General features: G+C 35.8%; 1 protein-coding gene across 13 annotated transcripts in view; it reads left to right on the forward strand.

Annotated features, from left to right (window-relative positions):
• Positions 1-22,392, forward strand: part of LOC121874870 (kielin/chordin-like protein) — an 87,061-nt gene that overhangs the window by 62,200 nt on the left and 2,469 nt on the right. For 3 of the 13 annotated variants that reach the window (XM_042379171.1, XM_042379168.1, XM_042379174.1), the window contains 4 exons: positions 2,349-2,546; positions 10,334-10,480; positions 19,021-19,227; positions 21,013-21,177. In XM_042379171.1, coding sequence (XP_042235105.1) covers positions 2,349-2,546; positions 10,334-10,480; positions 19,021-19,227; positions 21,013-21,177 — 717 coding nt within the window. Of the gene's footprint in view, positions 1-2,348; positions 2,583-6,743; positions 7,407-7,500; positions 7,524-10,333; positions 10,481-19,020; positions 19,228-21,012; positions 21,178-22,392 lie in introns of those variants that run through there. The other 10 variants (XM_042379170.1, XM_042379178.1, XM_042379172.1 and 7 more) reach the window with 10 other exon arrangements.

Consider the following 22,392-nt stretch of genomic DNA (forward strand, 5'->3'; position numbering starts at 1 on the left):
GGAAAGTAACATACCGTATATACTCGTCTATAATCCCCCCTCGTTTATAGGTCGACCCTGATTTTTTGACCAAGAAATTGTTAATTTATGATATTCTTTGTTTATAAGTCGACCCAAGTTTTTGAGGGTAATGGAACAACAAAACCTTCAGTAAAAACACTCTACGTCCTATAAACTGAGGCTCGCCGTGCCTGAAACACCGAGTGCCGAAGGCAAATTGTTTACCATTTATTATTATTACACTTTACACTGAAACGCGGGTAGTTTGAAAAAAAATATTGTATATCTCCATTCAAATATTTATTCAAGTCAATTAGGAGGGAATATTATTGTAATACAACAGTTTTTTAACTGAAAACCATTCGAAAAGCGATTACGTTAACATCTTTTGAACGAAAGAAAGTGAAAGTCATTGTTTTCGTCACGATTTTATCCCACTTTGCGCTGTAATACGTACGTCATTTCAGCAAAAATATTACATTTCCGTGAATGCATTATATCAAGCACCGTATGAATAGAATAGCATTGTAATATAACAATATTTTAACCGAAAACTATTAAAAAAACGAGTAACATCTCAAGAACATTGGAAGCTTAGGTAAAGTCTTTTGTTTTCGTCATGTATTTTATCCTATTTTACATTGAAATACATCACGTTTCAGCAAAACTACTATTTATTTCCGAGAATATATTCATTCAGGCACAGTTTAGGTAAAATATACATGTGATGTAACAGTTTTTAACTGAAAACGATTCGAAAAACACGTACCCTCTAGCCCTGTTCAAGGAGAGGACAGAGTAGCTGTTTGTTGCTGATGACAAGGAAAATGATTTTGATGGATTTTAATGGAAATATTCAGAAATATGGTATCGTAGTATTTATTCAAGTCAATTAGGATAGACTATTATTGTAATACAACAGTTTTTACGGTAACATCTTTTGAACGAAAGAAAGCGAAAGTAATTGTTTTCGTCACGATTTTATCCCAGTTTCCACTGTAATACGTGCGTCATTTCAGCAAAAATATTACATTTCCGTGAATGCATTATATCAAGCACAGTATGAATAGAATATCATTGTAATATAACAGTATTTTAACCGAAAACTATTAAAAAAACGAGTAACTTTTTTTGAACATCGGAAGGTTAGGTAAAATCTTTTGTTTTCGTCATGTATTTTATCCTACTTTACGTTAAAATACATCACGTTTCAGCAAAACTACTATTTATTTCCGAGAATATATTCATTCAGGCACAGTTAAGGTAAAATATACATGTGATGTAACAGCTTTTTAACTGAAAACGATTCAAAAAACACGTGTACCGTCTCGCTGATAACGCAACAGCTGGTGGTGCGTCATGCATCGTTGTAAACAATAGGAGGTTGAGTGGATTATCGGGTGTTATATTAAGTGTGAAATATCGAAAAGGTTTTTGTTACTGGTATTTTTTGTAGATCAATGAGAACTGTGATACCGTATATGATATGATAAGTTAGCCTGTGCTAAGAACTTCAACATAGACTACTGAAAGCACGTTGTAAGGTAATTTAGCCTATTGTAAGTTGGTGAGCTTCATCTGCTGAAGGAACTGCACAACTTTTCATTACTAATTGGTACATATTTTACATTTCCATTGTTTACTGGCAGTATATGGTAAATATTTTTCATGTTTAAAGCTAAAAGTTGCTCCTCGCCCTTCCCATCATGCACGGATTCAACCTAACAAAACTATTACACATGTAGAGGTCGACCCCCAATTTTTTGGCCTAAAAATTTGGTCTTAAAAACTCGAACTACACACGAGTATATACGGTAATAATACTCTACAATATCTGTTTCCAAATGCCATAAATACCTACTTCCCCTTTATTATCTTGTGAGTTGGTAATATACAGTATTGGTACCTCTCACTAGTGTGTCCTGGTTTCAGTCTCAATCTGGGACACACATGAGAATGGTGTTATCCAGTGTGACCCTACCAAACATTGTAGGTTTTTTCTGGAAATCCTGGTTTTCTTTTGTACTAACACTGGACAATGAAGGTCATCAAAGGAGCACACAACAGACCAACCACCTGAATGGCTAGTAAACTGATACTGGTGAGTGGTGAAAGGGTAAAGTAAAGATATTAATTTCTTAAGGATTTAATGAATACTGTACTCATCCTTCATTCACCCTTTTCTTATTGCATGGCTCAATAACTCTGTTTGATATGTATCATTATTATTATTGATATATTTTCAAGCTTATGTTAACTCAGCCGTGTTGTGAGGGATAAATTAAAACTTTTGCTTTAAACTAATTTATTCTTTCCTAACCCAGTCTTTTCTTATCATTATGCACAAGCTGGTATTGTGAATGTTTGCACGTTGCCCAAGGATTCTGGTCCATGTGCAGAAGACACGACCCGTATTTATTATGATGCGGAGGCATCACAGTGTAGGCAGTTCTCATATGGAGGATGTGATGGCAACAATAATAACTTCTTAGACTTTGAGGAGTGTCATCAATTGTGCAGCAAAACACCTAAACCCTCCGAGTCAGGTGCGCTACCCTGGTTTAACTACTGTAGTTTGCTATGTAAGTGTTGATTCTGTAAAGCTACTCAATGAGAACTGTATGTACTAGTGTTTTGAATTTCTATCAATTGCCATTGAACATCATATGTTATAGAATTATCTCAGTATTCAGCTAGTTAATATTAGCACAGTGTTGAGGTATGAGACTCAGCCATAACACATTCATGAAGTGAAAAAGATGATTCAATGTGATATTAGTTGAGAAAAAAATTAACTATAAAATAAAGTGATGTGTTTGGTTATACAGGGTTGCCAAAATTTTAATACCTTTGTAAAGACTTGTACTGAAAACATGTATATAGTTTCTAGAGCTGTAATTTGCATTAACATGGTAAACAGATATGAGACCTTGTTTTTCTTTGGGTCTGTTCACTAAAATTTAGTTTCCACTCCCCAAACTCACAGGGCTTAGCAGCCAAGACAGCTTGCAAGCTTGAGTCAATGTACCAAATTTACGGATTTGGAGTTAACAGACGGTCACCACACTCGAGGGCGCAACCTATTAATACAGAAAACTGTCAGAGCTAACTTCTTTACATGAAGAGTTGTGAACTCATAAAATAACCTGCCAGAGAATGTTATGACAGCATCAAGTGTGAGCTCTTTTAAGCCTAGACTTGACCAACTCTGGCATGCGTTCAAGTACAATACTGGGGGTCCTCGGGTTACGAACGAGTTCCATTCCTGAGAATGTTCTTAAGTTGGAAATGTACGTAAGTCGGAACACATACCTAAGTCCTTTTATACATCTTATACATCTTGAATCACTTAATTTAAAAGAAAAGAAGAAATTGAATAGCACGCCATTGGGATAGGTACTAACAGGTCTTTCAATATACGTAATTTGATATTTGTAGTATAATCACACAAAATCCACTTGATAACACCATTTAACACATCTCTACTACAAGTGACTTGAAATGTAAAGAAGTGGGATGATTATTGGCTTTTATAATCTAAAAAAACTAATAGTAATGAAAATTTGATACCGATACCAAGTTGTAAAGCAGGATTCAGTCTCCTCTTGCCAATTTTTTAATAAATAGGCTATGATAAATCACTGATTCTGATTACATGCGTACATTTTAAAAAACAGATAACACAAAGGTCTGGGAGTCGAGACTCACTCTTACCCATCACTGTACAATACACAAAGTTGTCTACCATATTAAAAGTTAAGTGATTCTTATGATTAGCTCCCTTTTATTATTTTTTTATGATGCAAATTATATGTGAAGTACTAAAAATATAAGAGAGAAATTGGAAATTGTTGAATGCTATTCAAAGATAATCAAAGATAGGAGTTCTATATGTGCTACTCTTGGTTAAGTAAAGAAAACTAGTTATCAGAGTAAATAGGAAAACAAGAAGGGTACACTTCCCACCACATTCGGCCCAATCATAATCATGTCTGTCATCCACTGATTTGAAAACAGTTGAAAAGAATGTTACAGGTTGTACCTCTCTAGTCCGGCATTCTGTGGTCCGGAAACTCCCATGGTTCGGAACGATTTTAGTTTGTCCAATAGGTAGGTAGGCAGCTTTTTTTTTACTTATCTGAATTATTATTATCATTATTATTACAGGAGTATTAAATTTTTGCCCCTCAGGCCCCAATGTGGGTCAGTGACCTATGCCCTGGTGGGCTAATCCCCGTAAAAAACAACAACAAAGCCGTGGGAAATTAAGGTTTGTTTACATCCGGCAGTTCGGCTGCGCTCTCTCTCTCTCTCTCTGCTTGTCTATACAGAGTACAACATTTAACCCTTCAATATATATGAGCAGTAAGTATAAGTGTTGCTTTCATATTCTTATGTAGAGTAATGACGATATGTTTTCACATGTGCGCACTTACATACGCGCTGTCTCACTTTTTTTCTTTACCATTAATGGTTAGCTACTTATATTGTTCCATTTATTAACATTAAATAACATTACTTCAAACAATCATATTAATTTTTTTGCATTAATTTTACAACAGCTACAATCAGGGTCTTATTTTCTTCAGTTTTATATGTAGAACCAATCAGTCACTGGTTTTGTAAGCATTAACGAAAACAATGCCGGTAGCCGTCTCATCTCCTCGTGTTAATATTCCACGTATTATTAATGAATTATATTGTTCATTTTGCACACACAAACATTAATTCAATAAAAAAAATTCAGAATCATTAATTAAAATATATATGAACGGTAAATAAGTGTTGCTTTCTTATTCTTATGTAGAGTAATGACGATATGTTTTCACATGTGCGCACTTACATACGCGATCTCTCTTTTTTCTTTACCATTATCGTTAGCTACTTCTATTGTTCCATTTATTAACATTAAATAACATTACTTAAAACAACCATATTAATTTTACTACAGCTACAACCAAGGTCTTATTTTCTTCAGTTTTATATGTAGAACCAGTCAGTCACTGGTTTTGTAATCAACAAAAACAATGCTGTCTCACTTCCTCGTGTGTTTTAATATTCTACGTATTATTAATGAATTGTATTGCTCATTTTGCACACATAAACATTAATTCAATCAAAAAGGCATTCAGTAATAAACAATAATGAATCTTTTGTACATAAGAGAAATAACGCTGCTTACATGATTGTGCACGTCATCTGAACGTTGGTGGGCCGTTCAAACACGTCGAAATTCGAGTTTCCGCCGTCAAAATTTTAAATTGTTTTGTTTTTTGTTCAAATAAGAAACGTCGAATTAAAAACTCGCGAAATTTGAGAAGCTACTGTACGACATTTAACCCTTCAATATGTCTTCAAAGAGACCATGAAGCAGAGAAAGTGGTGCTAGTGCTTCCAAGTGTAAGCACAAGTCACTATCTATCCAGGAAAAGGGTGAATTTCCATGGTCCGGAAATTTCCATGGTCCAGCACCGGTCAGGTCCCGAGGTTGCCGGACTAGAGAGGTACAACCTGTAATAGATTTGTCAGATATGAACGCCCACTTGTGAAAGCATATTGGGAATCATTGATTAACTTGCGCTTCTCGAGGTGATTTGGAATAGAGTTTGAAATTATTGTTTCGGCAATTCTGCTTACAATTGATGTTAAACTAATTGAATGGTAGTTAGAGGATAGTGATCTATATCCCTTTTGAAAATCAGTATCACTACTTGAAAATCAACTGGAGAAATGAAATCATGCCAAATGACCTTAATAATTCTGTTACTCTTCTTGTAGAAACTCTGAGAGACAATTTCTATTCCAAAATGTTAAAGATCTGACTTACTACAGAGGGGAGCAAACATCCAAGTTCAAGGCCTGCCATATCCTGCTGAAGGTGTGGGTCATTTACTTGGCCTTGAAGACAGCGAGAACTCCCTGGTCGGGTGGTTGGAGCAATGATGATGTGCTCTTGGACAGAAAGATCACCCCAACATTTTTGTTTGCAACCTTGAGGGCCTTAAACTCAAGCCTTTCTCCTGCAGGTAATCCTTGACTTCCCTCACAAAGCAATTGTGAAACCAGTCGGTAAATAACACTGCTGTCATTCAGGCTTTCTTATTGTGGCGGTAGAAAACTGGGAGGAGGTTCATGTCTTTGTTCTTGAGTACAAGTGGACACTTGGCATGGTACAGCAGCATGGGCTTGATTATGTGTCCTGCAGCATTGCCACATAGCAGGAGAGAGGCACGATCTTTGGCCACCTTGAAGCCCGGTGCACTCCTTTCTTCCTCGGAAATGAACGTCCTGGCTGGCATCTTCTTTCCACCACAAGCCACTACCGTCAGCATTAAAAACCTGCTCCAGCTTGTAGCGCTTCTCCTGCTACATCATCCGCCGAGGCTGACTCACCAGTGATCCACAAGTTGTGCAGGTTGTAGTTCTCAAACCACCCCTTACTGGCATTAAAACCATTCTCTGGGGTATCACCAGAACCACCAGCACTAGCACCATCTTCACCACTCACTTCCCCTTCACCACCTTCCTCAGCATGGAATCAGTCATATAAGACCTTGGCCTTGTCACGGATAAACTTCTGGCTGAGAGGGATGTGGCTGTGTTTAAAGTCCTCAATCCAGATGTTAAGGGCTTTCTCCATCTTCACCATAGCTGTATCCCTCACATTAGCAGCTACCTTGGCAGAAGAGGGAGCACTTAGGGCAACTGCATTACAAATCTCCCTCTCTTTCTTCTTAATGCAGATGACAGTTGAGTCGTTGACGCCATACTCCCAGCCACACGTGGAAAAGATTTGGCCACTCCTAAGTTTGTCCAGCAGCTGGATGGTGGTGGTTGAGGGCGTTTGGGAGCCATCACAAGCACGAGGAGCACAGTTGTTATGAGAGCAGAGTAGCACACACGCGAGATGGCCAAATGTTATTCCGGACTGAGGCGGAGGGAGCAGGGGCACGCGTGGGCCACTCTCCCTGGACAAGAGAGACACTTTGCGGGACGCCACAAAACTCGTGTGCTCCCTGTCCCAGCCACAAAAATGACGGCAACTTTAAAACTACCCGCAGATATTCTTGGACATATCCAGGGTGTCATATGCAAATAATTGAGGACCATGAATTAAAAATCCGTGAATTGTCAGGGCATGCTGTACAGGCATGGAACCGGAACATTTCAAAACGCAGCTGTTATGGAAATATATTTGTTTTAAATGAGTACCAAGTACTTCCAGGGCCAAGCAAAAAATTTACAACCATTCCTCGTGTGTGAGCTATACAGGGATATTGAGTTACATAGACACAATTTCGTACAGAGAGCAAGAAAAAATCTTAAAGGTATAGAGTATTTTTCAACTCGTAATTTTGAATAGATACATCTAATTTTCTCTATCTTTTCACCCACTTACATGCCTGCACAATTCTACATACAGAAAGTGCAAAAATAAATAAAATAAATATTTATCATAAGATGTAAAGGTTTAAGTATCTACGGGTTTCCACCATGAAGCTGTGTAGCGAGCTTGTGGAAGTCAAAGGGTCTGCGGACGAGGCACCGTTGCTAGGTACACTGCTGCATTGCTAAGGTAAGTGTCAATGGAGTCTATGATCCAGTTTGTACACTAAGTTGTACTGTATCATATTTTTTTTATGCTTTTATTATTGCTATTCATATGCTTTTATTTTTGCTGTAGTATGCCTACATTTTGAAGTTTTAATTTTACTGTCTGTAGAAAAAAAGTAGTTTTTGTAGGAGGGGTGAGGGAGAGGTAAGCCTCTATTGTTAAGATTTATTAAGTTGTTTAGTCATGTGTGGAACTTTTTATCACACAATATCCAGTAACCCCCATGTCCCAAGCACCCGGATAAATGATCCCATACCTGTAACTATAATTTTTTAGCACCTTGTGGTTTATGAACGTTAAGGATGATTTAACATGAAATGAGTTAGTTATTTTATTTAAACTTCTGTTGATATTATTAATTCATATGACATATTGTCTCACTTACGGCAAAATATAATTTATAGTGAAATTGGACTTGGCTTTTACTACTGTGTCCTGGGTTCATATCCTGGGTCAGATGTGAGAAGGGTGACTCTACCAAACCTAGCAGGTTTCCTCTGAGTAGATTTCCTCATGTACTGGAAAATGAAGGTCATAATAAAGAACACACCAACTGCCCAATTGAACATGAAGCTGATAATTATTGAAAATGAAAGGAAAAATAAATTTTGCTGAGAATATAATTTTGAGTTGTAAATATGATATAAATTATTGTACAGGTTGTACCTCTCTAGTCCGGCATTCTGTGGTCCGGAAACTCCCGTGGTCCGGAACGATTTTAGTTTGTCCAATAGGTAGATAGGCAGCTTTTTTTTTTTTTTTTAATCTTGAATTATTATTATTATTACAGGAGTATTAAATTTTTGCCCCTCAGGCCCCAATGTGGGTCAGTGACCTATGCCCGGGTGGGCTAATCCCCGTAAAAAAACAACAAAACAAAGCCGGGAAATTAAGGTTTGTTTACATCCGGCAGTTCGGCTGCTCTCTCTCTCTCTCTCTCTCTCTCTCTCTCTCTCTCTCTCTCTCTCTCTCTCTCTCTCTCTCTCTCTGTGCTTGTCTATACAGAGTACAACATTTAACCCTTCAATATATATGAGCAGTAAATAAGTGTTGCTTTCATATTCTTATGTAGAGTAATGACGATATGTTTTCACATGTGCGCACTTACATACGCGCAGTCTCACTTTTTTTTACCATTAATGGTTAGCTACTTATATTGTTCCATTTATTAACATTAAATAACATTACAGGTACTTCAAACAACCATATTAATTTTTTTACATTAATTTTACTACAGCTAAAATCAGGATCTTATTTTCTTCAGTTTTATATGTAGAACCAATCAGTCACTGGTTTTGTAAGCTTTAACATAAACAATGCCGGCAGCCGTCTCGTCTCTAATATTCCACGTATTATTAATAAATTGTATTGTTAATTTTGCACACACAAACATTAATTCAATGAAAACAAATTCAGAAACATTAATTAAAATATATATGAACAGTAAATAAGTGTTGCTTTCATATTCTTATGTAAAATAATGACGATATGTTTTCACGTGTGCGCATGTGCACTTACTTACGCTATCTCTCTTTTTTCTTTACCATTATCATTAGCTACTTCTATTGTTCCATTTATTAACATTAAATAAGATTACTTAAAACAACCATATTAATTTTACTACAGCTACAGCCAAGGTCTTATTTTCTTCAGTTTTATATGTAGAACCAGTCAGTCACTGGTTTTGTAATCAACGAAAACAATGCTGTGTCATTTCCTCGTGTGTTATAATATTCTACGTATTATTAATGAATTGTATTGCTCATTTTGCACACAAACATTAATTCAATAAAAAAGACATTCGGTAATAAACAATAATGAATCTTTTGTACATAAGAGAAGTAACGCTGTTTACACGATAATGCACATCGTCTGCTCGTTGGCGGGCCGTTCAAACCCGTCGAAATTCAAGTTTCCGCCGTCAAAATTTGTATTTATTTATTTTTTTGTGTGTTCCAATAAAATAAGTTAAGAATTAAAAACTCGCGAAATTTGAGAAGCTACTATACGACATTTAACCCTTCAATATGTCTTCAAAGAGACCATGATACAGAGAAAGTGGTGCTAGTGCTTCCAAGCATAAGCACAAGTCACTATCTATCCAGGAAAAGGGTGAATTTCCATGGTCCGGCAATTTCCATAGTCCGGCACCGGTCAGGTCCCGAGGTTGCCGGACTAGAGAGGTACAACGTGTAGTACATTACTGTACAGTATAATGATTAATACTGGTCAACACTCACAAAACTCCAGATATTATAACATGGGGATATAGTATTTTATTTATTAATACTGTATCTTATTTCCAGTTTAAAATTAACTTTGACAAAAGTTATTTAAATGTATTATTTTATCCTCTTTGCCACTAATCGGCTTGTAAGATCCTTGGGCAGTTGGTAATGTCTCCGTTACATTTTTGGCAAGGACTGGGCATGTACTGGCTCTAGAATGTATCAGTATCAATACCTGCACCAGTGTTGATCAAGTCTGGTCTTGAATGAGCTCACACTCAGTGCCATCACACCATCACAACACTCTCTGGCAGATTGTTCCAAAACTTCACAACTCTCACTCCAAAAAAAGTTAGCCCTGGATATACTGTAGTCTCATACCACAATACTCATAATCTGTTGTACAGTATATGTAACTCATCTTCAGCATTACAGATTAATGTCTGTTTTTTCTGTTTCATTTTGTTATACTAATTCACTATTCAATTAGAGTGCATTGTGGGTGGAGAGACCCCGAAGGTACCCACACCTCCACACTGTGTGAAGGTGACAGGCGTGTTGGATCACCAGTTCCCAAACAGGATGACCTTGCAGGTGGAATGGTCAGCTCCTGAGTGCCCACATGGCCACATTGTTGGTAGGCTTTGCATGACCTGCCTGATCATGGAACACAGATAGCAGGCTTGAATGTTAGTAGATAAAATGTTTTGTTTTGTTTTGTTTTTGCAAGAAAAAATACCCTATTAAATATATTTTTTTTTATTTTGAATGCAAATTGCAAATTTAAATGTTAGTAGAAATAGTATTTTTGTCATGAAGTTTTGTAAAAATTTCTAGTTCATATGGGAATGCCAATAGCAGAATTGAATACAGGGGGGTGTATTGATAAATATACAGTAGTGCATAATGTACGTGTATCCCTCATTATCTGAATGGGTTAGGTTCCTTGAAAACCATTCAGATAGTGAATAATAGAACAAAGGGGAAAAATAGGGTTTGGTTCCCAACAACAAAACAACCCCAATATTACAGGAGGTCCCCGACTTATGAACGCCCACTGATATGAACGGGGTTAAACTTGAAATTTATAGTACAGTATTTTATATATCTGTTGACTTATTTCATCTACTGTATTTTGTCATTCTATTTCTTCTTTTGTCTTAATTTAATTGACTTTAGATGTATATAAGGACTTAGGCTATGATATAGTGGGATTTTAAACATTGTTTTGTAAGTACGGTATGCACATAGCATATGTTCTGACTTACGTACAAATCCGATTTATGAACATCCTCAGGAATGGAACCTGTTCGTAACCCGGGGACACCAGAAACCTACCTAACTACTGTAATTTAGTACTGTACTTTAGCACCTAACTACTGTAATATGTACCTAACTACTTTTACTTTTATGCATTTTGTTACTGATAGGCTCGTTAGCAGCTTGGGCAGTCAGTCACATCTCTGTCACACACTGTTGGCAAGTACTGGTCGTGCACTGGCTCCTGAATGTATCTGAACCTGCTCCAGTGTCGGTCAAGTCTGGTCTTGAAAGAGTTCACACTTGGTGGTACAGTAAAACCTTGATTAACCAACCACATATGGGAGGAAGGGGCCGACGGATAATCCGAAAGGTCGGTTAATAGTACATAAAGTCTACGGAAATAAAGCATACATTTTCAAAGTACCTTTCCCTAACCTACCTCATTTAATTCCCTCTATTCATTTTTGTTCATTTGCCATTCATACTTCAATAGAATTTGCCTTAAAACATTAACCACTTTAGTAAATAAATATGAACCAGCACAGAAACCGTGAATAAAAAATGGAAAAGTCAAAGAACATATGTCATCACAAAAATTGTGACCAAGTCCCAGGTTGCTGATCTGACTTTCTACCTCATTTACACACAATTGCAGGGTCTCGATTGCTTCTCTTACTATTGACAACACAACATACATATATTGTTTCTCACTCTTGATTTTTTTTCATTTTTGCATTTATTTATGGTTCTTTATTACAGTATTACCCCGCTTTACGAGGTTTCACTTTACGCGATTTCTCATATACGCGGTGCCTCGCCAGAACCGAACTTTCACTTTACGCGGTTCATCTACCCATATACGCGTGAAGTATAATATTTTTTTTATTTAGCTCATAAAATTCATACAAATTACCCGGCCAGAATATAATTTACATTGCTGGAATTCTTACAATTTGATGATCATTTTGAATATAAACATCATAGATTTTGCATTAGACACAAATTTTAGATCTAATGTTTACTCTGAGTAAATATGTTATCTTTTGTGCAAAATATATGACAATTATATTCAAAATGTTCCTGGTCTTACAAGGAATCCAGCAATGTCAATTATATTATCCTAACTTTAGTCTGAGGTATTATTTGTTACTAAAAGTTAAAATTAGTTTTTTCACCCAACATTTCTCTGGTAGGGAGGGAAGGTGGGGGTGGGGGGGAGGGTTGGGACCGACCGACCATCTGGCGCAGTTGGAAGAGGGGGGGAGGCAAGTTGGGGTACTTTGATTGACAGATAGTGTCGTGAAGAATATTTTTTTTTTATTAACTGAAGATATTTGTTTTAGCTCATAAAATTCATACAAATTACTGGACCAGAATATAATTTACATTGCTGGAATTCTTACAATATGATGATCATTTTGAATATATACATCATGGATTTTGCATTAGACATACAAATTTTAGATCCAATGTAATAATTTGGTTTACACAAAGCAAGTATTTTATCTTTTGTGCAAAATATATGAAGTTTTCATTCAAAATATTCCCTGACCTGCAAGGAATCCAGAAATGTCAATTATATTATCCTAACTTTAGTCTGAGGTATTATTTATTACTAAACGTTAAAATCTAGTGTTTCACCCAATCATTTCTCAGAGAGGTAGGGGCCAGTGAGCTGAGAAGAGGGGAGGGGGGGGGATTTGAGTCTATTATTTGAATGGACATTAACCTGGCGACTGTATTTCTCTTAAATATTAATTGTGTGAGCATACCATCATAAAATTTAGATGTTATTTTTACTACAACATAGGTATTGTGTCGGAAAAAGTGGAGTTTGGGGGTCGGGCCAGTCTCTATTGGAATTAATCCCATATGTTCTGTTGTTCCATTTACGTGGATTTCACTTTCTGCGGTACCCTGTGGGTTCAATTGACCGCGTAAATCGGGGTACTACTGTACTATTATTATTATTATTATTATTATCATTATCATTATCATTATCATTATTAATATTATTACATTATTGCCCCCCAGGCCCCGATGTGGGTCAGTGACCTGTGCCCGGGTGGGCTAATCCCTGAAAAAAAAATATATATATATATTAGGAGTTTGGGATTGACGGTTAATCCGAAAGTCGGTTAATCGAGGGTCGGTTAATCGAGGTTTTACTGTATTACAACACTCTCTGGCAGATTGTTCCTGGAGTACTGTACAAATTTTCACCCCGAAAAAATTTGTCTTCACAGTTTTGTGAACTTGTGACTTCTTCAACCTTGAGCTGTGACCCCTTGTGGGGCGGGCATCTGCCAGCTCCAAGTATTTACACTCGGCTGAGCTTTGCACTCCGAGATGTTTGTACACTTCAATTAGGTTACCCTTTGCCCTTCTGTAGTATAAGCTAGGCAGTTGCAGGCATTCTCATCTCTGCATAACTGAGGTGCTGTATTGCAGGCACTAGTCTGGTGACCCTCCTTTGGACATTTTCAATCAACAACAATCTGGTAATTACTAAACTAAATAAAATACACTGTACAGTTGGTACATTACCTTATCAGAAGACAGTCAGGGTTCAGCACAAGGGGTGAGGAGGGGTGGGTTGATTTGAATTTTCGATTGGACCATCTCTTGGATAAGCAATGATTGCTTTCAGACAATGAAAAAGAGGTGTAAGAATACAGTGTTTGGATAGCGAACATTTGGATAATGAAGGATACCTGTACTGTATTTGTTTGTAGGAAACCATCATTGAATAACTGCTCATCCAAGAAATATTGTACAGTATGTATGAGCTACAGGGTACATGAATGTTGGAGAAAATATGTATGTTTTTTTACAATCAAATAAAATTTAATAAATATATTGCTCATCAGAAAGTGCATGTAGAAGATTTCGGTTGTGATAGAAGTTACCCCTTCGCAATGAAATAAAGGATTGTGGTATAAAGTCAAATTTTATGAGTAAAGGATCAGTGCTGATGATGTATAAATAGCAACTTATTCAGTCAAACCAAAGTCACGAAACATTCATGGACCCCCATCCAATGGTTCTTCAAAAGCCAGTGAATCAACAGCTACATTGAAATAACCCTGAACAAGTTTGCATTACAATTATAATAATAATAATGTACATTCATTAAAATTGTCATACAAGTTTACAGTTGGTTTAGCATGTATATAGACAATGCAGGTATACGGTTCAGCATGTACCGTATATAGACAGTGCAGGTATACAGTTCAGCATGTATATAGGCAGTGCAGGTATACAGTTCAGCATGTATATAGACATTGCAGGTATAGAGTGTACATATAGACCATGCAGGTACACAATTTATGTACAGTACAGTCAACAGCAGGCGTTTGTCCCAAGATAACCTGCATGATAATGAAGCAGGTGATCTGGTAATACTGTATGGGAAGATTTGACAGATATGCATTAAATCTCTAGTTATTTAAGATTTATGATCGGAGATTGCCAAAGGATGCTGTATATTTCTTGGATATAACTTAATTAGTATCAATGTGTAAAATGTGAGAAAATAATGTTATTGAGAAATACTCGTATATGACATTGCCAAAGCATGGTTCATAACTGGGGATCCACACATACAGTATATGTTTAGTCGTACTGCTGATGCCAAGGAGTATTTTTCATGCTTAAAGGCACATTCATTATCAAGCATTTTCAGCACTAAATCTGAAGTACCTAGATTGTGGTTGTATACATTAATAGTAAACAGTAACGCAATTCAACCTAGGATAACTGACAAAGCTATCGGATGTTTATTTCCAGTAGGGTTCTTTGACTTGCATCCCTCAGTGTTGGAATCAGACAATGAACCTCACATTTTCTGCCAATAAGGTAAGATGGAAGGAGAGATAGTAGGTCACTTGTCTCCTCCCCTCAGTCGTAAAAGGATGAAGGAGATCATGCATAAGGTACCAACTGAAAGCTCCCCACATGAAAGTACACAGCTCATTTGTTGTGTGACCTAATTATAGGTACAAGCAGTTCCTACTTGAAATCATGAATGGCTCAACTAAAGCATAAGAAAGATAAAATTAACATGATTAACATTAAATTATTTTATCAACCAAGTCAGGGCTAATTTAATCTGTGAAAGAAGTTACAAACTCCATATGCCCAAAGAGTGTCTAGAAGTTAATGAAGCTCTTTATATATGAAAACATTTGTGGTGAAGATTCCATCATGGGTGTACCTTCTTATTGTCTCTGAGTAATGTTGCTTACCACAGGTGTTTTTCGGTTAACACACATTCACAGAACATGATTTTGTTTTTACACCATTCACCAATTAGGGAACACCTTTCACAAAACATATTCTGGATGTGTCCTGGACAAGGTTTCTTTATGTTCGATTTCTTTTACCTCTAGCATTAGAGGACATCAAGGATTATGGCAGTAAACTATTTAATGTGGAAATATTTTGGAGCAGATTTTCTGTGCAAATCTTATTAAAAAGTTTCAGATACCTTTATGATTTGTATGGTACTGTAGTTTGTTAGTAATTAGAATTTGTAATGTCTGCTACTAAACTAACACAGTTTTTTGGTATAGAAATTGTAGAAAAAAGTACTTAACGGTAATATGTAAAGGAGCATCATAAAGAATTAAATAACATTGATATGAGACAAATAAATCCCACCTTAAATTAAGAAATACTGTAGTTGATATAAGAAGATTCTTCTCAAACCAGTCTACATGCAGAATCCCGCGACTTCATAGAAATTAGTGTGAATCGTAAGCTTACTAAATTTAAAATAAAAAATAAATACTGTAAATAAATAAATACCAGTAAAATAAAATAATAAGATATTATCTTACATATCCATTTTGTGTGTGTACTGCATTTGGCTATGTGTCCATGATAAGTGTGAAGAAGCTTGATGATAAATTTAGACATCAGTGTCTGCATTAGACATGTAGTTGCACCCTGCTTGTTGATGTATTGCATCTCAGGTGAGCCTGTAAGTAGTGAGTATGAGCATGGCACTTTTGTCACTGTTTTAATAAGAAAATAAATGGAATCATATAGGTGGCATGAAATATTATGTTGTTTTTTCCATTGTAAGTTTATTACAACATCAGTGTCATGAAAAAAATTCATTAGTCATGGAAATTGCATAAGATTTTACATAATATTTGTTTCAGTTGAAATTAATTGTAGAACAAGCAGAGTAACACCACCCTTGCTTTTAATGACCTGTGGGTTGTCATGAATGTCCTGCAAGAAAATCTGTACACTAACTTCCTTCTCTTCATCCTTCAGACAAGGCATATACTTTAATAGCGTGGACATTACCTAAGCTAACTAAACAGTCACCTAATATTTTTGTAGAAATAATCTCTTTGTATTATTAACCCAAGATCCAGGAAGAATTCATGTTCACTGAGTCAACTGCATTTGTTTGGGATTTATTAGTTTATATGTTTTGAACCCACATTGGTTATATAATTAAGAGTTAATAATTGCATCATCAGTTACCGGTCATTTGTTGAACCAACAACACATTATTTTGCCTCTTCTACTTTCTGAAAGGCCAAGATGTAATGTATTGGTGTTGTCTCGTGGAGAACAGTTGATATAAATACAGGGGGGTCCTCATTATACATCCGGGATTTGTTCCAGAGAAAAGTGACTTATAATGAAACATTTTATAATGAGGAATTTTTCCCCATAAGAATTATTGTAACTAAGGGTATATGCGTTCCCACACGTACAGTATAGTAATACCCCTTGAAATCTCGGCAAATCAGCTTACAACAGTATTATTATAACATGCTGTACTGTATAGTAGTTGATATGGAGATACATTCCTAACAACTTTATATGCTACCTTTAGGTGATATATGTGATGGTTCAATATGGCTACGTACTTGTTTCAGTTAGACAACTGATTAATGTATAAATAACACTAAAGTATTATATATTAACTGTTGATAAATACTTTACAATAATATTACTAAGTGTTGAAGACATTTGTTGTGGTAAGTACTAACCATCATGAGCAGTGGCAGCAGAGATGTGTGTGAGAAGTAGAGCATTGGCACCACTGCTTGGCGAGAGGCCTCCAATGATGGTCAGCTGGTCGGCTTTGTGAATAAGCACCAGATATTTAGTACAGAGCAATTATTCATCTGGTACAGTGGTCCCTCGGTTAACGAGCACAATCCGTCCCAGCAGGTTGCTCGTTAACCGAAACCATTGTTTCAATGGGTTTTTGGGTAATTGGTTCCAGCTCACCGAAAATTGCCTAAATTCAACAAAAAAGGTAGAAAAGTACACCTACTTTGAAGTGTGTATGTAGAAGGCTCCTGGATGATGATGATGGGAATTAGAATGGGGGTGGAGGAGAAGGGAGAAGAGAAGGCATTGGGGTGGAAGAGAAGTCACCCCATGGCACCATTTCACCCATAAAATTTTAGTTCTCTTGGTGTAATTCAAGATTATTTTCTTTAAATCAACACTGCACTGCATTATATATTGTCAATATGTAAAATATATTTCAAAATGACCAATAATTTGCTTGGAAACACAGAAAAAAGCGTTTAGTTGAAGAGAGTCTCAAGCAAGATGTTACCTCCACTGAAAACAGAGAGAGACTAACGCCTCTCTGGTGTGTTAACAGGCTGGATGGCACGCCAGAAACTAGTTTCTTTACCTTCAATTATGTTCAATAATTGTTAAAATGACTAAAAAAGTTAATATTAAACTTTTAAAATTATTGAATAGTATAAACTTCTTGATATTTACTAAAATAGTAAGGAATTTAAGCCCTAAAACCGATTACTGTATTGGCGGACTAATACTACAGCTGGTGGACCGCCAAATGCAAGCGAAAACATGTTGAAGTCGGTTCGTAAAAAACTCGTTAATTGAGGGATTGCTCGTTAACCGAAGTTAAGAATCTTATGGAAGGTAAATCGTTAACCGAAATCTCGTTAACCTAGGCGCTCGTTAACCGAGGGATCACTGTATAGGTGTGGGATTTTTCTGGAAATTTTTTTATTTTATGATGATAATTTCTTAACCTGGCTCCAAATGAACATAAATTATGTGAGAATTATGGTGAAATTGCATGCTTTTGTGTTAATGGGGTTGAGGGTGGAGTTGTCCAGCCAGCCACCCTACCTCTCACCTCCCACACAATTAACTTCGCACTCCTAATTTTTCTTATTTTCTTTATTTCTAAATCGCTTTTGAGCATTGAAATTATATGAGGCATTGTGTGTAGCAAGGGTGAGCTGAAGAAAATAATGTTTTGAGAAAACCGCATTTGATAAAGTATTGTATATGTCCTCTGAAGGGTGCAGAGAGGGTGTTCAGTGGCTGGATTCCCTCTCGAGGCACACCTCTTCCCATTTGTCATAAACTAGGCTTTCTTATATCAATATCCCTCCATATTTACATTGTAATGCTATAATGTTATTAGGGTAAAAAATATTATATTCCAATAATACCACAAGAATCATTAGTATCAATTAGTATGACTGCTTTAATATAATCAGAATAAATTAAAATAGCACTGTAATATTATCAGCAACAGTTAATAATTACCATTATATATTCATTATCAAGTAATAATTATACTGTAATATCATTAGCATCAATTGGTAATCGTATTATGGTATCATCAGTAGGGCACCAGTTAACAATGGTCATGTGATATAATCAGTTTTAATTAATAATGGTGCTCTAATATAACTAGTATCAGCTAATGATGGTACTGTACCATAATATGAGTATCACTTAATGTGGTGCTATAATATTCATAGTACAGTATCAGTTTGCAATAGTATTGCAATATCATCAGCATAAGTTAACAAGGGTGCTATACAAGACCACTTTGTAGTCACATCAGCTTCCTTGATGACAGTGTCAGCTCCATATTAACAGCTTATTGGGTATTGTATCATGTGAATCTACATCATGATGCTAATGGCCACACTGAATGGACAAGACTAAGGATCCACGGTGACCTGAGAACGCAGGCCATTCTTGATGGGCTAGATCCCATGCAGACATATGTTGTAGGAGTAGCAGCCCAGAATGCCCATGGCCACAGTGATGTCTCACATCAAGTGGTCTTCAGTTTAATACCCTGTAAGTGACTGAACAATTGCTGTGGCATATATAATGTCAGATACATTAAGACTGGAGGTTTACTGTGATCCAACTGTCTCTGCCTCACTATTTATTATCATTCTGTCTAAGGTTTCTTTAATTCACTAATTTTACTGTATCTGTTTCTGGTTTGGGTCTAAAGCTAGGCAGCTCTTGTAATGCTGTACAGGCTGCCGACTAAGGAACTAAGAATTTACTTATAACTTCCATTTATACAAGCCAGGGTTACTGATTAACCATGTGCTAGGATGGTGTGAAGGTCCTCGTCTGTTCGGTAAGACTGTAAACAATATATTCACAATTGCTCCAAAGTTTGGTTTTTCAGACTCTTCTGTGATCCACCTTCAGTTACTCATTCTAAATTATTTGGTACTAAAATATTCAGTTACTATTTTACATTTCACTGCAATAAAAAAAAAAATAGTTTTATTAATAAAAATTACTAACATTGTGAAAATAGACTGTAATTATTCTTTTAAAGATTATAAACATCTGAAGTATCTCAGGTTTAGCAGCTGCCATCTTCTAAAACCCCCCAGGAAGCTGTAGTACAGGTAATGATGAATCTCTTGGCCTGGTCCTGGGGAATGGCCCACACTAGCAAACCATCTAGAAACTTTCAGTGACTTTGGGACCTGCACCTTTCTCTAAACTGAGTCCTAAAGCTGCTGTTCAAATTGCTCACCAAGGTGTAGGATATTAAATAGAGACAGTTTTAGGTAAAAGTTTGTTGCATTTTATCCATCACATTAGTAGCTTTGGACTGCTATTGACAGGTTCACCATAATCTAAGATTTATTCTGTAGAAAGAGATTTCAATAATTATATTACATTGTACAGTATTAACATCTCAGGTTGAAGGTCTTTCATAAAACACATTACTGTACAGTACTAAGAAATCACTGTAAAAATATAGGTAATTATGGTTATCAGAATTCTGGATATTTCAACTTGGGAGGTTTAAGATTGGAACTACCAGATAGACATCCCCCGTGTTACAAAAACTCAGGTTACAGAATTTCGTCCTTTTGGAATTTTGAAATTATGAACAAATATATATATATATATATATATATATATATATATATATATATATATATATATATATATATATATATATATATATATATATATATATATATATATATATATATATATATATATATATATATATATATATATATATATATATATATATATATATATATATATATATATATATATATATATATATATATTTTTTTTTTTTTTTTTTTTTTTACTTAAATGCATTTTATGGGTTCCCAACTGGTGAAACTAGAGGTCTGTGAGACTGTTTTACACCCACCCATCTGTCTGTCAATTCTCAGTTTTTTGTTACACTTTAATATTTTCATCAAACTTTGCACAAGCTTACAGGATAATAAGACCGAAATTCATATTTGTTTGTTTGTTTTTGTTTTTTTTATTAAATAATTCCATGTGGCAGACTCTTGTAGGTGACCTGTATTGTTATGCAGTACAACTTGTTTATCTTTCAGTGCTTTTAGAATTTGCATTACAAAGCTTCCAGGATTTACCAGTCTGCTTTAATTTATGTAGGTCCAGACTTACAGCAGATATAATAGATACTATAAGAAAAATAGCATTTTGGTGATAGTGATTCAAATATCATCCATAGTACAGTATTGTAAATATAAATACTGTATCATAATAATTCAGATGTAAAATCTCCTTTACATGCTAATTAGTGAACCACATGTAAGCTTATTCTCAATTTCTCAGCAGCGGAACCATTGGAATGTTATCTAGGCGTTCTTAACATTGCACTTGGGTCAACCCTCAACACAAGTGAGTGCACATTAGACTGCAAGTGCATAACACCGCCAGAGGTCACATGTGTCCAGTACAGATCTTGCACATTAGCTCAAGAAACCCAGGATGCTCAGGGTAAGTTGTGTATCTCTTTTTCCTGAGGAAGTAGTTTAGACTATACTGTGATTAGGATACCCCTATTTCAGATGCGTTACAAACTGACTGACAAGAATTATAAGGAAACAGTGGTCTGAGAGATATCCTTATACAGTATACTATACAGGGGGGTCCCGACTTATGAGCGCCCGCCGATACGAACGGGGGTATTTTATTTACCTGATGACTTATTTTTTACTTTCATTTACTGTATTTTGTCATTCTATTTCTTATTTTCTTTTAAATTAAGTGATTTTAGATGTATATAAGGACTTAGGCTATGATTTAGTGGATTTTAAACATTGTTCTATAAGTATGATATGCACATATCATGTGTTTCGAATTATGTACAAATTCAACTGAAGAACGTCCTCAGGAACGGAACCCGTTCATAACCCGGGGACCCCCTGTACTGCATGCCCAAATTTACCTCAGAATTTTGGCAGTGCCAAAACCCACTGAATAAGCTTGAATTCCAAAATAATGATAGTTCAGTGTGCTGGTACAGGTTGTACCTCTCTAGTCCGGCATTCTGTGGTCCGGAAACTCCCGTGGTCCGTAACGATTTTAGTTTGTCCAATAGGTAGATAGGCAGCTTTTTTTTTTTTTTTTTTTTTTTTTTTTTTTTTTTTTTTTTTTTTTACTTATTTGAATTATTATTATTATTACAGGAGTATTAAATTTTTGCCCCGCAGGCCCTAATGTGGGTCAGTTACCTATGCCCGGGTGGGCTAATCCCCTTAAAAAAAAACAAAGAAAAAACAAAGCTGCGGGAAATTAAGGTTTGTTTACATCCGGCAGTTCGGCTGCTCTCTCTCTGCTTGTCTATACAGAGTACAACATTTAGCCCTTCAATATATATGAGCAGTAAGTATAAGTGTTGCTTTCATATTCTTATGTAGAGTAATGACGATATGTTTTCACATGTGCGCACTTACATACGCGCAGTCTCACTTTTTTTTTACCATTAATGGTTAGCTACTTATAATGTTCCATTTATTAACATTAAATGACATTACAGGTGCTTCAAACAACCATATTAATTTTTTTACATTAATTTTACTACAGCTAAAATCAGGGTCTTATTTTCTTCAGTTTTATATGTAGAACCAATCAGTCACTGGTTTCGTAAGCTTAACATAAACAATGCCGGCAGCCGTCTCCTCTAATATTCCACGTATTATTAATAAATTG

The sequence above is a fragment of the Homarus americanus genome, unplaced genomic scaffold (assembly GCF_018991925.1).
Source record: "Homarus americanus isolate GMGI-L3 unplaced genomic scaffold, GMGI_Hamer_2.0 scaffold56009, whole genome shotgun sequence".
Classification (NCBI taxonomy): domain Eukaryota; kingdom Metazoa; phylum Arthropoda; class Malacostraca; order Decapoda; family Nephropidae; genus Homarus; species Homarus americanus.